The sequence below is a fragment of the Myotis yumanensis genome, unplaced genomic scaffold (assembly GCF_028538775.1).
Source record: "Myotis yumanensis isolate MYYU_CA2020_CCGP unplaced genomic scaffold, mMyoYum1.0.hap1 SCAF_1, whole genome shotgun sequence".
In the NCBI taxonomy this organism is placed as follows: domain Eukaryota; kingdom Metazoa; phylum Chordata; class Mammalia; order Chiroptera; family Vespertilionidae; genus Myotis; species Myotis yumanensis.
Window position 1 is genome coordinate 138,790,660 of NW_027223752.1, and position 19,011 is coordinate 138,809,670.

A 19,011-nucleotide genomic window follows, 5' to 3' on the forward strand; every position below is an offset into this window, starting at 1 on the left:
AATTTTCATTTGCTCTTATCAAGTTTTGAAAATGATCATTCAGTACATTTACTATTGGTAAATTAAAGGTTTAGTTGGAATATTAATAGAGCTCATTAGCTTTTAGGAATGGTTTTGAAAAAATGTTTATTCTGGGGTAATAGTGCATTGTTCTCAATGGGATGGGTGAGCCTTATTAGAATCACTTACGCAATTTTTGTCTAAATGTGTCTCTAAAAACATGCATTCCATTTCTCCTTCCCTAACACACTCTGTCACTCTCACAAGACTTCTGATAAGCTGAGGAGGGATGGAAGGCATTTTTATGTGGAGAAAAGCATTTGGGATGATTTTGATTTTAACTCTACTTCATGTGTTCTCAAACTTTGCTGCACTTTGTCATCACCCGAGAAGCTTCCAAAGTTAACCAATGCCCGTTAAATCAGAGCATCTCAAGGTGGAAGAAGGCAGTTTGTAAAACTCCTCTGATGATCCCAATGCACAGCCAAGCTTGGGAACCACACTGCCTGGGTAGAGGGTAGAAGAAGGAGAACTGCTTCTCACTCTTGGTGGGACCTTGAGCAAGTCAGTTTTAAGCCTTGGTTACTTTCTCTGTAAAATGGGTTGTTGAGTTAAATATCATCACAAGTTCATTGGTTCCTTTCAGCTTATATGCTTCAAATTCTATGATTTTAAAATCATTTTGAAGATGAAACTGTTTGAAGCACTACAGAAGTGCCCATCTTTGATGCTAACAATGCTACAGGCCTTTGTACAACTGCTAATATTCTATAACCTAGTTATAAAATTCAGATTTGCTTTTCCTCAATTATTTGGAGCTTCATTTCTGACATTTGGGGCAAAGAGAAAAAGCATATAACTTGATCTACAGCACTCCTTTGTTTCATGTTACACAGCATCTGGGAATAACATAGGGATATAGGAACTTACGCAGTATGTGAGGACTTACATCTGCTCATTAAAATTTTATTTAAACTAATATGGAAATAAATGTTTTTAATACTACACGGTGTATAATTTTATTTCATTGCATTCTTATATTTGCCATTACATTTTCTTAACAATTATGTAAAAGTGACCTTAAATGATACTCTTCGGTATAGAGCATTTTATTTAACTTTAGGGGAAGAAGGAAAATAGGTGGGCAGGTGGAAAAACTACTGTGGCTTAAATTTAAGCATGTGTGCAAGTAGATCTAACTTGTACAGGATGAAAGGTTCTCTGAGTAGAAAGGCAAAAGATAGGGCAAGAGTGTAATAACTTATATGTTATAATGATCACCCAAAACATGTCTTCTAACAGCATATTCCTTAGCATTTTGGTTTTCCTAATTTTAGTAACTGACAAAGAACTACCACAAGGCAGAAAGTGCTTGGGTGATACTTTCTGAATGAGGATCTCATGGCCACTGGGCAGCTGGGATGGTCTTCCCCCACCACAACCCTTTTAAAACCTGTCTTCAGACCTGACATAAAGTCAATTGTTACTTTTTCTTTTCTCCACAGCCTGGCACTAGCAATATATTACCACATAAAGAGGAGGTGAGTTTTAAAACCAGTCTTGTTATTCTAGCTAATAAACTTACAAGATATAAAGTTAGTGTTAGATTTTAACTATGGATATTATTGGAGTAAGCTATAGTGCTCTTATTACATTGTTGAAATGAACCATTTGTTTTAGTCTTAGTACTCCTAATGCATAAGGTATTGAGGATCCTGAAGAAAATTTGTTTATGTGGGTTATATTAATATTTACTGTATTAGAAATTAAAATTGAGAATTTAAAAATGAATTCCTTGTATGTTGAAACATGGTTTTTATAGCACTGTTGAAATTTTGAGCAGGATACTGCTTTGTTGTGGCGGATTGCCTTGAGCGTTACAGGGTGTTTACAGCTTCCCTGGCCTCTCCTCACTAGATGCCAGTAGCATAATCTTCCCAGGCCCCATTTTGACAACAAAAGCTGTATCCACCATGGCCGAATGTTTCCTGGGGGGCAGAAACACCCCTGAAAGCAAGTCATAGTGGTAACAAAATTCTTTATAAAAGAGAATCATTTTCCACAATAAATTGGTCGAATGGAAATTGTGTCACTTATTTACATTTTGCAAATCTCTTTATGTCTGGTTCAACAGAAGACAGCTGATTCTCACTTACACCCTGTCTTCAATCCTTAGTGATTACCTCAGTCATTTCAATAATTTGTTTTGAATAAACAATATGCAGACCCAGCCTCATGTATCTTTATGGCTAGAAAAGTTTGTATTTTCAAAGCCTTCAGATAATTTTGGATATTCTTTGATACTATACCAGAAGTCTACAGAACCTGTCTTCTGAAATTAGTTACAATGGAATTTTAAATCCTATCCTTGAACTTGTACTAAGGTCTCTGTTAAATTAGTACCTATGCATACATCTTCTATGCTAAATGAATCTCTTAAATTGTAAGTAATTTTCAAATAACATTGTGCAATGGTCATTTGGAAAGTATCAGCTCACATTTCTTTTTACAGTATCAAAACTCACTTTTGTTAGGTAGCATCACATAACCACCAGTCTTCCCAGAAAAAACTTTAGGTATTGAAAAACTGTTAGGTTACATAAAGGATACAAGTTTTCCCCAATCTTGATTTTGAGCTTGATAGCTGGAACTGTGCAATTGGCAAGAAATGTATAAGTTATTTTCCTGGAAGTGACAGACTCACTTTTCAGTCTTGAGTGCACGACACTTGTATTATCAAATAAAAATATTATTCTCTGAGAACAGTAGGGCATTCATCTCACAACTAATTCCAAGTGCTTTTCCTTAACAACCACATTTCAGTATGCAGAAATGCTTAATGCATACTTCCCCTTGCAGCATTTCTCAACCTGTGGGTCACGACCCCTTTGGCGGTCAAATGATCCTTTCACAAGGGTCACTTAAGACCATCCTGCATATCAGATATTTACAGTACAACTCATAACAGTAACAACGTTACAGTTATGAAGTAGCAACGAAAATAATTTTATGGTTGGGTCACAACATGAGGAACTGTATTTAAAGGGCCAGAAGGTTGAGAACCACTGTAGAGTATAAAAAGAAGATTCAACTTTTAATTACATTATTCATTGTCACTGCTTTATCAAAGATGTGCTTAAGTAAAGCATATTTCTTGTCAACAAGTGGCAGTGAAGAATAGAATAACTACTAGCACAGATTGGGACCCCTGCCTTGATTCTTGCTCAGAAACCAGTTTTACTGACTTTGGCTTTTATCCAGTCATTGCAAATGTCAGTGTAAATGCAGGCAGTGCCTTAATATTTCTATACAAACAGTTTTGGCCTCCTGGGTCTCCTGGAAATGGTCTAGTGGAACCACTGAAGCTTGCAAAACACACTTGGAGAACCACTGTGTAAATGAGCAGAGTGTAGTAATGTGGAATATTAAACCTAAAAACCCCCAGAAGACTGGTTTCCCTCACTCAGTTGGTTGGAGCATTGTCTTGTACACCAAAAGCTGGCAGGTTTGATTCCAAGTTAGGGCAGCACATACCTAGGTTGTAGGTTCAATACTGTAAGGCCACATAGCTAGTTTTCCAGTTCCATGTATAGGAGGCAGCCAATCCATTTTTCCCCCTCAAATCAATAGAGTGGTCACTTCTAAAATACAAAGGCAAATTTTTACCTCAGATTATTGTAAAGAATCAAGAAGAATATAATATAGGAAACTAGTAAGAGAAAAAACAGTGGAAAAAAAAAACAGGAATCTCATTCTCACATGAAGAATTGCCCACTACTACTGCGTTGTAAAATGTTCCTGTGTCTGCCAATGAGAGGTTAGAGGACTGGCCATCGATTTGGTTGCCAAGCGTTGCCTATTAGGGAGGGTCAATGCTTATAAAGGCAGCTCTGACAGGTCATTGTAGAAAAAATTTCAAAGAATTTGATGTGCTGAATAAAAAGAGGTCAGAAAATTCCTACGGGATCTAAGAGAAGAATTTGTAGAAGGACTTTCTTTGTTGAAGGTTAAGCTCCCTCCACACCCCTCTACTCCCAGCAGATGTGTTGCTAACACAACAATTCCTGGATTAGTTTTTTTTCAATCACGTTCTTGTTTTCTAGAGATGCAAATAGATCCAAGGACATTTTTGATGAGAGACTCCATCCTGTCACAGTAAGTGCCAGTTGTATTGAGGTTGTCCTTTTCTCTCAGACAGTTGTGCTTATTCCATGCTGATTTGATTCAAAATTAATCACTAGTAAAAAATTACTTTCTCCAGCTTGGAGTTCACATTACCTTCCTTTAAGTTTTCTTCCCCATCACATGTTGTATCTAATTATTTTACAAAAGGAATCTCTATATATAAAAGCATAAGCGACTGTCTAACTGGTAGCTATGGCACGCACTGACCAACAGGGGGCTGACACTCAATGCAGATGCTACTGAGTTGCTGTGACTTGGCAGCTGTGGTTCTCAGGTGATGAACCCGCAATCAGAGAGGAGGGAGTCGATTCTGGGGTGTGTAACCCCGAGAACTGCCCTCTTGCATTCCAAGACCGTTTGGGGGATGTTGGAGAGCGGTTTCAGCCTGATCCCTGCAGGCCAGACCAGGGGAGCCCACCTGTGCACAAATCTGTGCATCAGACCTCTAGTGTTATATAAGAAACTAGAGGCCCAGTGCACAACATTTGTGTACTGGGGTGAGGGGTGCCTCAGCCTGACCTGCACCCTTTCACAGTCCGGGAGCCCTCAAGGGATGTTGGAGAGCTGGTTTTGGCCTGATCCCCGTAGGCCAGGCCGCGGGACCCCACCTGTGCTCAAATCCATGCACCAGGCCTCTAGTTTATAATAATAAAAGTGTACTATGCAAACCGACCAAACAACCAAACAGCAGAACGACCTTCCAGATGAACTTTGGATGACCATGCTATGACACACACTGGTGCCAGGCCTGCCAAGGTGGGTGCAATGTGATTGGTCAGGGGGCCCAGCCATCGCCCCATGATCGCCCTACAGAGGGAGGCCAAGGCCCCAAAGAGGGAGACACATGACTCTGGCTGGCGGGGCGATCGATCGGGGTGGGGTGGCACTCCGTGATCGCCCCAATGAGGGAGGCCCAGGCCATCCTCTGTGCTGTGACCATTTGTGGAGCCCCAGCTGGGTGGGCAGAGCCCCACGACTAATTGTCCTAAAGAGGAAGATCCAGGCTACCCCTACAGACAGCACTGTCGTGTGTGGGCAGGGCCACCCTCTGCAGAGTGATTGATCTGGGGGCCCCTACAATCAATCAACCCACAGAGGGAGGCCCAGCCCACTGGCTAGCAATGTGGTGGTGGGTGTGCAGGGCCAGCCAGTGATCACCCCGCAGAGGGAAATCCCAGGCCAGCCAATGATCACACCCCACGCCTGTTGTCCGCAGAGGGAGATGCCAAGTGATGGGGTAGGGGTTGGCAATGCCACACCAATGGCAAGCAGTGGCAGGAATGGGGGCATGGCCAGCTGCCCGTAGCCAGGAGAAGGTAAGCCCCAATAGGGCCTCATCACCAGTCAAGCCTAGGGACCCTACGTGAGTGGTCCCAGATTGTGAGAGGGCACAGGCTGAGAGCCACCCACCCATGCACGGATTTTGTGCACTGAGCCTCTCATGTTATATAAGAAACTAGAGGCCTGGTGCGTGACATTCATGTACTGGGGGTGGAGGATCCCTCAGCCCAGTCTGTGCATTTTGCAGTCTAGGAGCCCTTAGGGGATGTCTGACTGATGGCTTACATCCTTAGCACTGCCGCGGAGGCGGGAGTGGCTCCTGCCACAGACACTGTGCTCGCCAGCCATCAGCCTGGCTTCTGGCTGAGCAGCACTCCGCCTGTGGGAGCACACTGACCACCAGGGGTCAGCTCCTGTGTTGAGGCTCTGCCCCTTGGTGGTCAGTGGGCATCACAGCGACCAATTTTCCGCCATTCGGTCGATTTGCTTATTACCCTTTAATTATATAGGATAGGTCAGTAAGAACTGAGTTTCAGCTTTGTATAATTAGTGAGCTACAGTGGACAACATGCCTGAAAAACAAAAATGTATATTTTTAAAAGAAAATTTTCAATAGCATCAAGCAATATGAATATTTGTACATAAACCTAATAGATATGTCAGGATCTCTAGAAGACAATTAAACAGCTATTTAAATATTGAATTAATTAGAATGACAAAAATTTTCAAATGTCTTCAGATATGCTCTATAACAATATGTGGCTGGTGAGCACTGTATGCACAGCACAGCCTTAGAGCCTGATGGTTACATTCTCAAAGTTGATTGCAGAGAAGTATGACATGATAACCAACAAGTCTTTGGAGCCTAAAAATAGTTCACATTTAGACAGAATATTGTAGGGGAAGGTGGAAAGGAATATATAAATATTCTGAGGTTGTGCCTGTATTTATCTTTATTGAGTGTCAATATTCAGTCGCTGTTTTTTAAGGTCCCATTATTTATATTTAAAAGGCTAAAATACATGTCAGCCAATCAAAATTATTTTAAGCGGCACATGGGCACAAGTGGAACATGGTTGTTACAAAAGTACTTAATATTTTTCTTCAATGGATGCTTTCTTTCAGGAAGAAAAGGTTCCTGAGGAATTCTTTCATCATAATCCTGATCCCGAATCAATTTACAGATTTATTCGACCTTTCTTCATTGCCTTTAAGGCAACAGGAGGATATGCCATAACAACATTGGTAAGATAGTTCTTCTTTCAGAACTTTATTAAGGGAAACCTATCAAAGGATGTAAAGTTCACACACTTGAGCTTAATAATCACCATGATTTAAAATGTCCTTGCTTTTTTCACCACAAAGCGATTGTTTTCAAAGGCAGCAGGAGGGAGAGGTTTCCAATTTCTCCCTCCAGACCTCAGGAGACATAGGCACATGCAGTGCACACAGGCATACATACAAGGTGTGCTGATGGGGCAGGATGGGGGCAATAACAGAACCTTCTGGGCCCCAGGCAGTGTCAGGTTCAGTGTAGGTCTAAGCTGAGTCGCAGGCCGCATTCCCCAGGCAGTTGTAATGTGTGTCCTGACTGAGAACTAGAGCCCAATGTTCTCTGTTCCTTGGATGATGGGTGTTCATCTGTCCTTGCTGTCCTCTTGTGCCTGCCTGTGATGTTTCCAGGATTCTAGTGCCAGTAGGACCTGAAAGGGCTTTGCTGGTTGTCTGCTCAGCTACAGCTGTGTAAGGGGCTCTGTGTCATTCACCTAGGATTCCTGTGGAAAGAGTGTGTCATTTGGAATGAGTGTTCCATTCTAGTGAGAAGGAATGGGGATTGTATCACTCCTCCCTCGAACAATCCTAAAGGGGAAAGTCTCCTGCTTGGTCTGAGGGAAGAGTACTTAGTGCAGTGCCTCCTCCGTCAGTGTTCAGTCAGAATTTTGGAGAGGCAGCCTGTGCTTCCGAATAGAGACCCCTCAGTGGGCACTGGATTAGACACAGGCTTTTCCACGTATCTGCCAGCCTTCTGGAGTGCTGAGCACAGCTGATCAAAGGCGGGAGTGGTGCTCCCACTTGAAGAGCTAGGGAACTCAGCAAGGAGAGCATCTGGGGTAGAAGAGGGTGAGTGCTTTTCAAACACATTAAGATGATGCACCTGTGAGACAGAGGGGCATCTCTAGAGATCATCCTACTATATAAAAACCCTGAGTTCGTCATAATCGGAGGTTCAGCCAACCGAAAGTCAGTCCTGCAGTCAGCACTTGGTTGCCGTGGTGACCCAGCACTGACTGCTGTGGCTGCAGGCACTATGACCCAGCACTGACTGCTGAGGGGACTGCAAACCAGGCCCAGAGAGAGGCCTGAAGAGAGAATCAGGGTCTGATCCATAGCCTGTGTGGCAGCTGTTGATCAACACTTGCCTCTCTCTTTCTCTCCAAGCCGGGCCAGCAGCAGCATCTCTATTTCTCTCCAGGTCTCCACCGGGGCTGCTCATCAGTGCCGCACTTCTGAGCAGGTTCTGTTGATAGACCCAGAGACACTGACTGGCATAGAAACTGACCAGTCAGAACCAAATCTGGGTGAAGTGTGAGGAGCCAATGGCTGCCTAGGAAGCAGAGCTTTTGATGCTGATTGGCATAGAAAGAGACTAGTCAGAACCAAATTGGCCAGCAGAGGAGGGCAGTTAGGGGTAATCAGGCAGTCAGGCAGAGGCAGTTAGGGGCAATCAGGCAGGTAGGCAGGTGAGCAGTTAGGAGCCAGCAGTTCCAGATTGTGAGGGAGATGTCCGACTGCCAGTTTAGGCCCATGGGATTGGGCCTAATCTGGCAGTTGGACATCCTCCAAGGGCTTCCCAATTGGAGAGAGTGTAGGCTAGGCTGAGGGAACACCCCCCTCCATGCACGCTTTTGATGCACCAGGCCACGCGTTTGAATATGTGGAATTTGAGCATGAATCTGAGCTACTGGCAAGGAATTAGTATTAGCTATTCCAATACCAAGAAAATGTGTGAATAAAAAGTGCATGGAAGCAGGAAGAGTAACAAGAGCAGGTATTTAGTGGATATTTATGGAATGAGCAACTTCTTGTCAGCATTGAGCACTTTGACCTCACTCTCTTTCTGGAACCTCGCTTATCTTCCTTCTATTTTATTGTTTCTCCCTGTTTTCGATATCATCCTAAGCTATGCCTGATGATTTCTCCTTCAGAGCTGAGTCCTTACAGATCTAAGTGCAGAGGATAGAGGAGAGCCATGGTTGAATAAAGTGTTTGCTTTTATGGAGCTTCTGTCCTAGTGAGGAAGAGATAAATATTTCTTTAACTGAGTGTTGTTAAAAGGTGAATATCTCAGGTAGTAGTAAATATCACGAAGGTACAGCAGGGTGACGTGATATCATGCTGAGAGGGGCTTGCTACTTGAGAGAGGTGATCAGGAAGAGCCTCTGTAAGAGATGACATCTGACCCTGGCCTGACTGAACTGAGGAAGATGAGGAGCTCTGGCGTTATGTGCAGAGGGAATAAGTGCCAGCCTCTGAGATGGGAACTTATACTTGGTATTTGAGTAAGAGTGAGGTATGGCCAGTGTGGTCAGAGTGTGGAATGAGGGAGAGAATGTAGGTCATGTGGACCTAGAAGGGCAAGTGCTACCTGATTGGGCCTTGCAGCTTGCAGGCCATGGGAGAAAGTGACATTTTTATTTGTTTGGTGGAAACACTTTGGCAGAGTTGAGCAGGGTGGGGAAGTGCTCTTGATTACAAAAGCTATCCAGGCTGCTTTGGGGAGAATGATGGTAGCTGGGAGTCTGAGTGGAGGCCGAGAAGTCAGGGGCAATAACAGTCACATGGGTGAGAAGTGACAAATAGACTAGGAAGCAGCCTCACTATCAGTGACAGGCAGCGATAACAAGAGTTGCTAACAATTTGCAACAGGTCAACTCAATTGGATGTCTTTGGCCAAGCACTTAGGCAAATGGCAGTGCCCCACATGACATTAGGGAATGTGTGGGGAGTGGGGAGCTGCGGTGAAGAGCTCTGGCTTGTATGTGCACATGCACCGATGACCTTAGCAGTAGTAGTTTCGGTCGAGTGACAGTGCCAGGGGCAGAATACAGTGGGTGAAGGAGAGAGTGGGAGATGAGAAGCAGCTTTAGGGCATTCACTGTGAGCAAACAGAGAAGAGGCAGTCTAGGGATTGTGGGGAGTGGGATGGGTATCACATAAATACATTCATATTGGGGAGAATCTCTGGCACAGGAAAGTGTTCAAGAAGAGGTAATTGTGGGTGGTGTCCTTCAGAAGTGGGATGGGATTGACTTCACTGCTAGAAGAGTTTCAGTGAAAAGAGAAATCTCAATTCCACTGACACAGGAGGGCAAGTGGTATAAATGAATGAGCAATGGCACATTCTAAATCTGTAGAAGTGATGAAGGAAAGTTGAGTGATTTCCAATGTTGTGTATGTCTCTAATTATTCCCAGAAAGTTGACAGTTGAACCTTGTAAGGAGGTTCATTCATAGGATATCTGGGAGCATTTAGCTTTGGAAGATTGGTGCAAACTTTCACTAATAGCACATAATGTTCAGTAACCTTTTGCTTTCTAAAATACAGTTGGGTTTTAACACCTTGGCTAATGTGGGCTGTCAATCTGATAATCTCAGACAGTAAACATATTCTCCTTCAAAGAACCCTTTGACGAAACAGCAAATCACAGCTTGCCTCTATAATCTTTGCTTAGCTGTTAACTTCACCCAGTTCTTTGTAGAATAGACATGTAATACATGTGAAGAAATCATGAGATCTCACCAGTTATCTGGCAGGTTTAGAGGAGAAGCAGGGAGATAGAGACTGGCAGCTCTGCTACCAACTGAAACCAACAGAACTGACCAAGCTTCAGGTTGTGTAAGACAGAGATGGATTTCACAGAATCGTGATGGAGATGTGAGGCTTAGGGGATATGAAATGTCTATCCTTGGTGTGCGTGTGTGTTTCTTACAAAGGCACTAAGTCCAGGAATACCTGACAGTTGTAGAGACCTGCCTCAGACACACCTGTTTGCACTGCCAGTCCTGCTGCACCACACAGCAGCCACTGGGGGGACTCTCTTTAAAAAAATTTTTAATCCTCACCAGAGGATATTTTATCCATTGATTTTCAGAGAAAGTAGAAAAGAAAGGGGAGGAGAGGAGAAATAGAGAGAGAATCATCAGTATGAGAGAGAGACATCTATTGATTGCCTCCCGCATGAGTCCTGACAGGGGCCAAGAGTGGAACCAGCGACTCTTTGGTGAGCAGGCTGGAAATTCACATGGGAAAGTAGGCAGTAGAAGTGTCTGATTTGCAACTGTTTCTTGGCCTCTGGCTTTGGCTGGCCAAGCAGTCTCTCTAGAAGCTATGAATAAAAGGCATGTCAAAAACTGATGAAATCTATCATTCCTGAAATTTCTTATCACAGCACTTAAACTGAACTAGAATCAAAAACCAGTGTTCTACTTTGCAGGTTTACATAGAAAGACTTTTATCTTATGCTGAAATCGACATTTGCCCATCTAACTGGAAACGCATTGTTTTGGGAGCGATTATTCTGACCTACAAGTATCTGCACGATGAGGCTATGTGGAATTTTCACTTCTTCTCATTGCTAAGGGGCATTACAATCAAGAACTTGTGAGTTGGCAAGATTTTGATGAAGTTTCAAACCATTTTCGAATACCTTATTTGCCCCCATAAAGTTTACAAAATAAGAAATATTTTGAAAGGTTCCATTGTGCAGAAGACTGAACTAGGCATAAAATTACATACATTTTTCTATCCATATTTGCTTTGACATTTCATACTCCTCATTAATTAGTATGTCTTCATGTGTTATTATTGTAATAATCTGTGTGATAATTTGGTATATTTCTCTGGTAGCAAAGTTTGTAGAAGCTCAGATTCAAAAACAACAGTAATGTAAATACCTTCAGGCCTTTCTTAACGCTTTCCATCAGTTCAGGTCTTTTATTCCCCCGTTTTCAAAATTTCATTTATTTTCAATAAGACTTTACATTCAATATCTATATATAAAGAAAAACCTAAGCGACCGGCTGCCCAGCCAGTAGTTATGATGTGCACTGGCGACCTGGGCAGATGCTTAACACAGGAGTGAAACCATAGGAATGGGAACATGGAACAGACTGATGAATCTCAGAGAGAATGAGGGAGTGGGAAGTGCGGGAAGAGATTAACCAAAGATCTTATATGCATACTAGAGGCCCAGTGCACAGATTCGTGCACCAGTGGGGTCCCTCGGCCTGGCCTGCAGGGATCAGGCCGAAACTGGCTCTCTGACATCCCCTGAGGGGTCCCGGGTTGTGTAAGAACACAAATCTGTGCACCGGGATTCTAGTTATTTCATATTAGTCTCAGGTGTACAGTATAATGGTTAGAAAATCATGTGCTTTGCAAAGTGTTTTCCCCAGTATTTTTAGTACTGACCTGACACCATGCGTAGTTATTGCAGTATTATTGACTCTCTTTCCCATGGTGTAATTTATATCCCCATAACTGCATTGTAATTGCCAGTCTGTACTTCTCAATTTCTTCACCTTCTTCACCCAGCGCCCCCAAACCTCTTCTCCTCTGGCAACCATCAAAATGTTCCCTTTACCTCTGAGTCTGCTTCTGTTTTGTTTGTTCATTTATATTGCTTTTTAGTGAAATCATATGTTATTTGTATTTCTCTGACTGACTTATTTCACTAACATTATACCCTCTAGGTCAAACTATTCTCACAAATGGCAGGAATTCATTCTTTTTTATGGATGAGTCATAATATTCCACTGCTTTTTTATCCACTCATCAGTTAATGGGCACTTGAGTTGCTTCTACAGCTTAAGGATTATGAATAATACTGCAGTGAATATAGGGTGCATATATCCTCTCAATTAGTGCCCTGGTTTTCTTCAGATATATACCAGGGGTAGAATCACTGAGTCATAGGCAGTTCAATTTTTAATTTTTGAGGAACTTCCATACTATTTCCCACAGTGTCTGCACCAATATACCGTGCCACCAAAAGTGCACGAGGGTTCCCTTTTCTCCACATCCTTGTCAGCACTTGCTGTTTGTTGATGATAGCCATTCTGACAGGTGTGAGGATATCTCATTGTGGTTTTAATTTGCATATCACTGATGATCAGTGATGTTAAGCATCTTTTCCTATCTATCAGCCATCTGTATGCTCTCTTTGGATAAGTGTCTTTTCAGGTCCTCTGTCCATTTTTTAATTAGATTGTTCGTATTTTTGGTATTGAGCTGTATATGTTTTTTATAAGGTGTTGCGTTATATATGTTTTTTATAAATTTTGAATATTAAACCCCCTATTAGATATATCAATGTCACATATGTTTTCCCATCAGTGGGTTGTCTTTTTATTTTGTTGCTGTTTTCTTTTGCTATACTAAAACTATTAGTTTGATATAGTCCCATTCCTTTATTTTTTCTTTTATTTTGCTTGCTCAGGGTAATCTATCAGCAAAGCACTAAGAGAAATATTCCAGATTTTAGTGCCTATGTTTTCTTCTAGGAGTTTTATGGTTTTGACACTTACATTTAGGTTAACAATCCATTTTGAGTCTATTCTTGTATATGGTGTAAGAAGTGGTCTAGCTTCAACGTTTGAATGTATCTGTTCAATTTACCCAACATCATTTATTGAATAGACTGTCTTCATACCATTGAATGAAGTCTCCTCTTTTGTCAAATAGTAATTAAACATATAGGTGTGGGGTTATTTCTGGGCTTTCAATTTTGTTTCATTGATCTATGTTTGTTTTCATGCTAGTACCATGCTGTTTTGATGACTATAACCCTGTAGTGGAGGTTGATATCAGGTAGTGTGATACCTCCAGCCTCTTTTGTTTTTCTCTCAACTGCTGTGACGAATTGTCCAGGGTCTTTTGTGGGTATGTATAAAACTCTGGATTAGTTGTTCTACTTCTGTAAAAGATGGCATTGGCATCTTGATAGGAATTTGGTTGAAAGAGATTATTTGAGGTGGTATGGACATTTTAAAGGTGTTAATGCTTCCTGTCCATGAGCATTGTACATGCTTCCATTGATTTGTCTCTTCCTCAGTTTGTTTTTTGGTGTCTGATAATTTTCCAAGAGTTTTCCCCTCAAAGATAAGAGTGGTGGTTCTGAATGGATCCATTTGTTGCTGTGGTGATGTGCCCAGTCCTTTTGTTGGCACATCTCTATTTTACTAATCCTCTTCCTGCTATCAGCCTGGTAAAATGTCTGCAAGTTCTTCAGGGCTAAGAAACAGCATACATCATTCCTTTCATCTGAGCACTAGAGTGGAGCCCTGAGAGTGAGCAAGAAGAAGAAACCTACAGCTGCACTAATGGGACTCTGATAATTGAGCCCCTAGTCAACAGCTGTTGTGCACAAGAGACATAACCTCCTTCCCTTTGTCCCAAACTCAAAGTCCTTCCCCTTGTCCCAAACTCAAAGGGGACCACAAATGGTTGAGCCTTGTTTGCCTGGTTGAACATTAGTGTATTAGCCCAGCTGGGTAGCCTTTATTTAATTCAAAACTAAACTCAGAGCCAACCTACTATCTTAGAATGACAATATTGAAGAGAACCATGTTGACTAAAATTGCCCTGTGGTGGTTTTGTGTTTTCCTTCTTCCCCAGAAATGAGTTGGAAAGGCAATACATATGTCTACTGCGGTTTCGTCTGTACGTTTCTACCAGTGTCTATGCCCAATACTATTTTGACCTTCGGTCCTTAGCAAGTGACCATGGATTGTTGCGTATTGCATTGTCTCCTCTTCGAAAAGAAAGAGCACTGAACCTAGAGGTAAAGCTGTGGAATCACAAAGTGGGGTTTTCTGTCAGACTCAAAAACCAGTATCTGTGCATAAATCATATTATGTAGAGACTAGGAAAATGAAAAGCTGTTTTAAACTAACACATTGAATAAGACTTATTAACTCTCTCACATCATATTAGCAGTATTTTTATGGTGTATATAAGAATCCTACATTATAAAAATTACCTTTTCTGTGACCACGATTCAGAATAATTTAAATCCATTTTAAACTTTGATGGTTTTTTTTGAAACTGTATTCTATTTTATAACCATACATGAATAATTTCCTACAATTGTATCATTAATCATATCTACAACCATATTCTACTTATCACTCTTAACTCAGTTTGCAAATTCATGTCTTTTCTGTATAGATCACAGTTCAGTACCTTCAGTTTGTTAGACAAAAGTAACCTGAGAGACTGATACTTAGATTGTAGAATATGTACTTCAAACACTGGGTGTAGAAAGTATATGGGTTTTTAATGGCAATTGTAAAGGATGTGCGACAAAATAATATTTATGGCTTATGAATTCTGGGGAGTATACAACAAAATTATAACTAAAATGGACAGTTTTTGTGGTACTTAATAGTCCTTTAGAGTGCGTCTGCCTTAATGTGCAAGTGAAATAGTACCTTGATGGTGCATCAGTCACTAGACCTTTCGAGCTTTCAGTAAAATACAGCACATGCCTGCCTCATTAAAATTTCCTTAGAGTAAACGCTAGCTAATGAAGATTGGATAGAATGTAAATAGCTGAGTAAACAATAACATTTCCCAACTGTATATTTATTATATTTAAGGAACCAAGTGTACAGACAACAGATGATCCTGTTGTTAGGAAGACTGTCACACCTTTGACATCTTGAAAAAACTCAAACTAAAAAAAAATACTGAGTTCCCCTTTGCTCTGTCAATCTAATCAGAGTCCCTAAACTACTTAACTTCGTGGATGAACATAAAATAGGATCCCAAGGACCATGCAGTGTATACGCCAGCTCTCCGAAGAGGCAATGACTATAATCCATATAAAGAAGTGGGACTGTGTGGCTATCAGTGATGCTTTCTCTGTGAAGGCTGCAGCTCCTTTATTTTGAATGTACCTGTGTTCTATCTTATGTCTCCCCCTAGGCCATTTCCAGATATTGTGAAAACAAAAACCTGTGCAGGGTGGCCACAAAAAAATCTGGCAGCTGTGCTAACCTTACTGATGTGCAGCGTGGCCATGCCATCTTATCTTAAGGAGGAATGAGGGCTGTGACATGGTGAGCGCCTCATCTGCAAGGACTGGAGAAGAATCACTGCTTCTGCTCCAATCCCAGATAAGTTCTTTTCTTTTAAGGGAGACGGGGGCGCGGGGAGGGGGAGGTTGACATAATGAGTATCTCACCTACCAAAACAAGGACTGTTGAAGTATAATATTCCCTATTCTGGCAAGTTTAGTATTTCCTCTTAAAAATAAGTGAAAGGTTTTAACCTGATGAGGATCTTTTTTAGCCTATGCTTCATTTATGATCCTTAGTATTTTTCATTTCCCTTTGATTATTTTTATTACTAGAGGATATTACATTTGTTTAATTTTGTTTTCATTTTTGGATACAAAGGAAATGTCTCTCTTAAACTTTTAACAATTTCTAGTTAACCTGCCACTTGACGTTTTCTTTTCAGCTTTGGTCCTCTCACTTAGTAAGTTTAAAGTACCTATTTCTGTATACTAGTATAGTTTCAAATGCTTTAATGTTTACTTTAATAATGTGGAAAATGGATTATTTTACAGTAGAAAATTCCTTAAATATTTATATTGCTTCCTAGAGCAAAATGGCTACTTTTTAAATATATATATTATGTGCTGTTTCCTTTCCTCCGGAACCTTTTGGACATTGTTACCATATATGAATTACTTTAAAATAATTTTAATTATGAGTTTTCATTTCAGTTTTTCTGACTTTGAAGATTTCTCTTTCTTTTTAATTGATGTCAGAGGGAAAGGAAGGGAGAAGGAAAGGGAAAGGGATAGAAACATGGATATGTGAGAAATCTCTACCAGTTGCCTCCCATCCAGTGTCTGGGACTGGGGATCAAACCTGGCACCTGGGTATGTGCCCTGACTGGTCACTGAATCCTGGACCCTTTGGTGCCTGGGAAGACACTCGAATCCACTGAGCCATCTAGCCTGGGTGAAGATTTCTCTTTCAAAGAAATTAAATAACAACTATTCTCATTATAAAAATCATATATTTTGTGCTCTTTAGCCTTTGAAAATTCTTGTGTAACTGGCCTTAAAACTGCCCCAATGAACTAGTGAAGTGTAGATTTCTGGTGGTACAGACGCTGGATACAAAGGGTGGCTGTTCTGTATTACTTTCCAGGACCGCCTTGCTAGGAGGTATTTCCAAGGGCTTAAATTGAGTAAGTGACTTACTCTACCTATAATGCATGCCATTAGCTATCATGTCTAGTAATTGGTTTTAAAGAAATTAGACAACCAGTATCTAGAAAATAAAATTTCATTGTTTGTGATCTACATCTTGCTTTCCCTGTAGGACTGTCTGTGTTGCACTATTGCCTTTTTGAGTTAAAATGTGTCCGTGATGTCAGCATTTTCTCTCCTAACTCTGCAGTTACAATGGCGAATTCAAAAAACACATTAGCAAGGAAGAATTTTACAAATTTGAACACTTCCATGATGTTTCTTCTTGAGTCTTTGCAAGCATAACCTTTCAAAAAATTTAACATGTTTAGAGTTTATAATACAGTTGAAAGAAGTGAGTAGAAAATATTCACTAGGCTAGGATGTGAGTCAAAAGGGTCATTAAGTTGAGTTTAAATATTTTCCAGGTTTTACTGGGTTGCATGTAGGCATATTTAATATTTCATTAAAGTTATCAGAATGTTGGCAGGAATAGTTGAAGTAATTAAAATTTATTGTAAAGATTAGGTGCTTAAAGCCAGTCTCTATATTAAAAAGTAAGGAAATAGTAAGATCTTTTATTGTAACTTTTTTTATTAGTGTCTTAGTATATACTGTATACTTACTGTGTACAGTGATGTAAGTTCCACAGTGATAGATTAAAAGGCTTCATAATACATTAAGTTTGCTACTTCAGTAACTAATTTAAGTGGGCATACTACACTGAATTCCCATTTGAAAAATATAGTTTCGTACTTTTTCAGTTTACTTTGCCTCATTTTTAAAGTGAACATGAATAAAATGAGATTTTAAATTTTTTATATCGTGATATACATTTGAAAAGTTTTGTTAACTGAAAATATGAGAATTTATCTTACATGTCAACATGTGATCATGATTTAAAAGCTGGGCCGAGTGCAATGTGGCACCCCAGGACCGAGGAGCTGCCTTGCCTGCAGCCGTGATCTTGATCCTGACCTCGATCTGAAAGCAGGACCACAGGCAAGGCAGCACTCCAGGACTCAAGGCGGCCCGTGATCTAGATCATGATCAGAAGGCCGGCCACAGGCACGGTGGCACCCTGGGACACAAGAGCCTCCTTGCCTGTGGCACATGATCATGATCGTGATCAGAAAGCCAGGCCTCAGGCACGGCTGCACACCAGGACCCAGGAGCCACTGTGCCTCTGGCCCGAGATTGAGATCAGGAAGGTGGACCACAAGCAAGGCGTTACCCCGGAACCCAGGAGATGCCTTGCTTGCGGCCCGTGATTGTGATTTGAAAGCCGGGCCACAGGTAAGGTGGCACACCAGGACCCAGGATCCGCCTTGCATGCAGCTCATGTTCGTGATCATGATCGTGATCATTATTGGAAAACCAGGTCTCAGGCAAGGCGACTGCCGGGACCCATGAGGCTCCTTGAATGCGAACGGTGATCGTGATGTGAGAACCGGGCCGCAGGCAAGGGGTCCGCAGGAGACCCAGGAGCCACCTTGCCTGTGGTTTGTGATTGAGATCGGAAAGCAGGACCACAGGCAAGGTGGCACACCTGGACCCAGTAGCCGTCTTGCCTTTAGCCCATTATCGAGATTTAAAAGCCAGAACTGCAGGCAAGGCAGCACTAAAGGACTCAAGGAGGCCCGGTGATCATGATCAGGATCAGAGGGCCAGCCGAAGGCACAGCAGCACACCGGGACCCAGGAGCCACGTTGCCTGTGGCCTATGATCATGATCGTGATTAGAAAGCCCGGTCTCAGGCAAGGTGGCACCCCAGCTCCCCGGAACCGCCTAGCCTGTGGCCCATGATCGTGATCATGGTAGAAAGGATAGGCCTCCCGCAAGGCGGCGGCTCGGGACCCATAATCCTACTTGCCTGCATCCTGTGATCAATTTTGGAAAGCCAGGCCCCAGGCAAGGGGTCCCCCGGAGATCCAGGAGCCACCTTGCCTATGGCTTGTGATCATGACTGAGATCGGAAAGAAGGTCCGGAGGCAAGGCGGCCTCTGGGCACCAAGGAGCCACTGAGCCTGCGGCCCGAGATAGAGATTGGAAAGCTGGACCACAGGCAAAGCAGCACCCCAGGAAACAAGCCGGCCCATGATCATGTGATAAAGCTGGGTTGAGTACAAGGCGGCACCCCAAGACCTAGAAGCCACCTTGCCTGCAGCCCGTGATCATGATCATAATCGTGATCTGAAAGGAAGGATACAGGCAAGGCAGAAACCCAGGACACAGGAGCCGCCTTGCCTGTAGCCCATGATCATGATTGTAATTGGAAA

General features: G+C 42.0%; 1 protein-coding gene across 1 annotated transcript in view; it reads left to right on the plus strand.

Annotated features, from left to right (window-relative positions):
• The window catches only part of LOC139017399 (cyclin-Y-like protein 1), a 37,446-nt gene extending 21,882 nt beyond the window's left edge, over positions 1–15,564 (plus strand). The window contains exons 4-9 of the mRNA XM_070425804.1: positions 1,506–1,541; positions 4,104–4,155; positions 6,592–6,711; positions 10,961–11,127; positions 14,143–14,308; positions 15,454–15,564. Coding sequence (XP_070281905.1) covers positions 1,506–1,541; positions 4,104–4,155; positions 6,592–6,711; positions 10,961–11,127; positions 14,143–14,308; positions 15,454–15,564 — 652 coding nt within the window. The remainder of the gene's footprint in view (positions 1–1,505; positions 1,542–4,103; positions 4,156–6,591; positions 6,712–10,960; positions 11,128–14,142; positions 14,309–15,453) is intronic.
• The last annotated feature ends 3,447 nt before the right edge of the window (positions 15,565–19,011 follow it).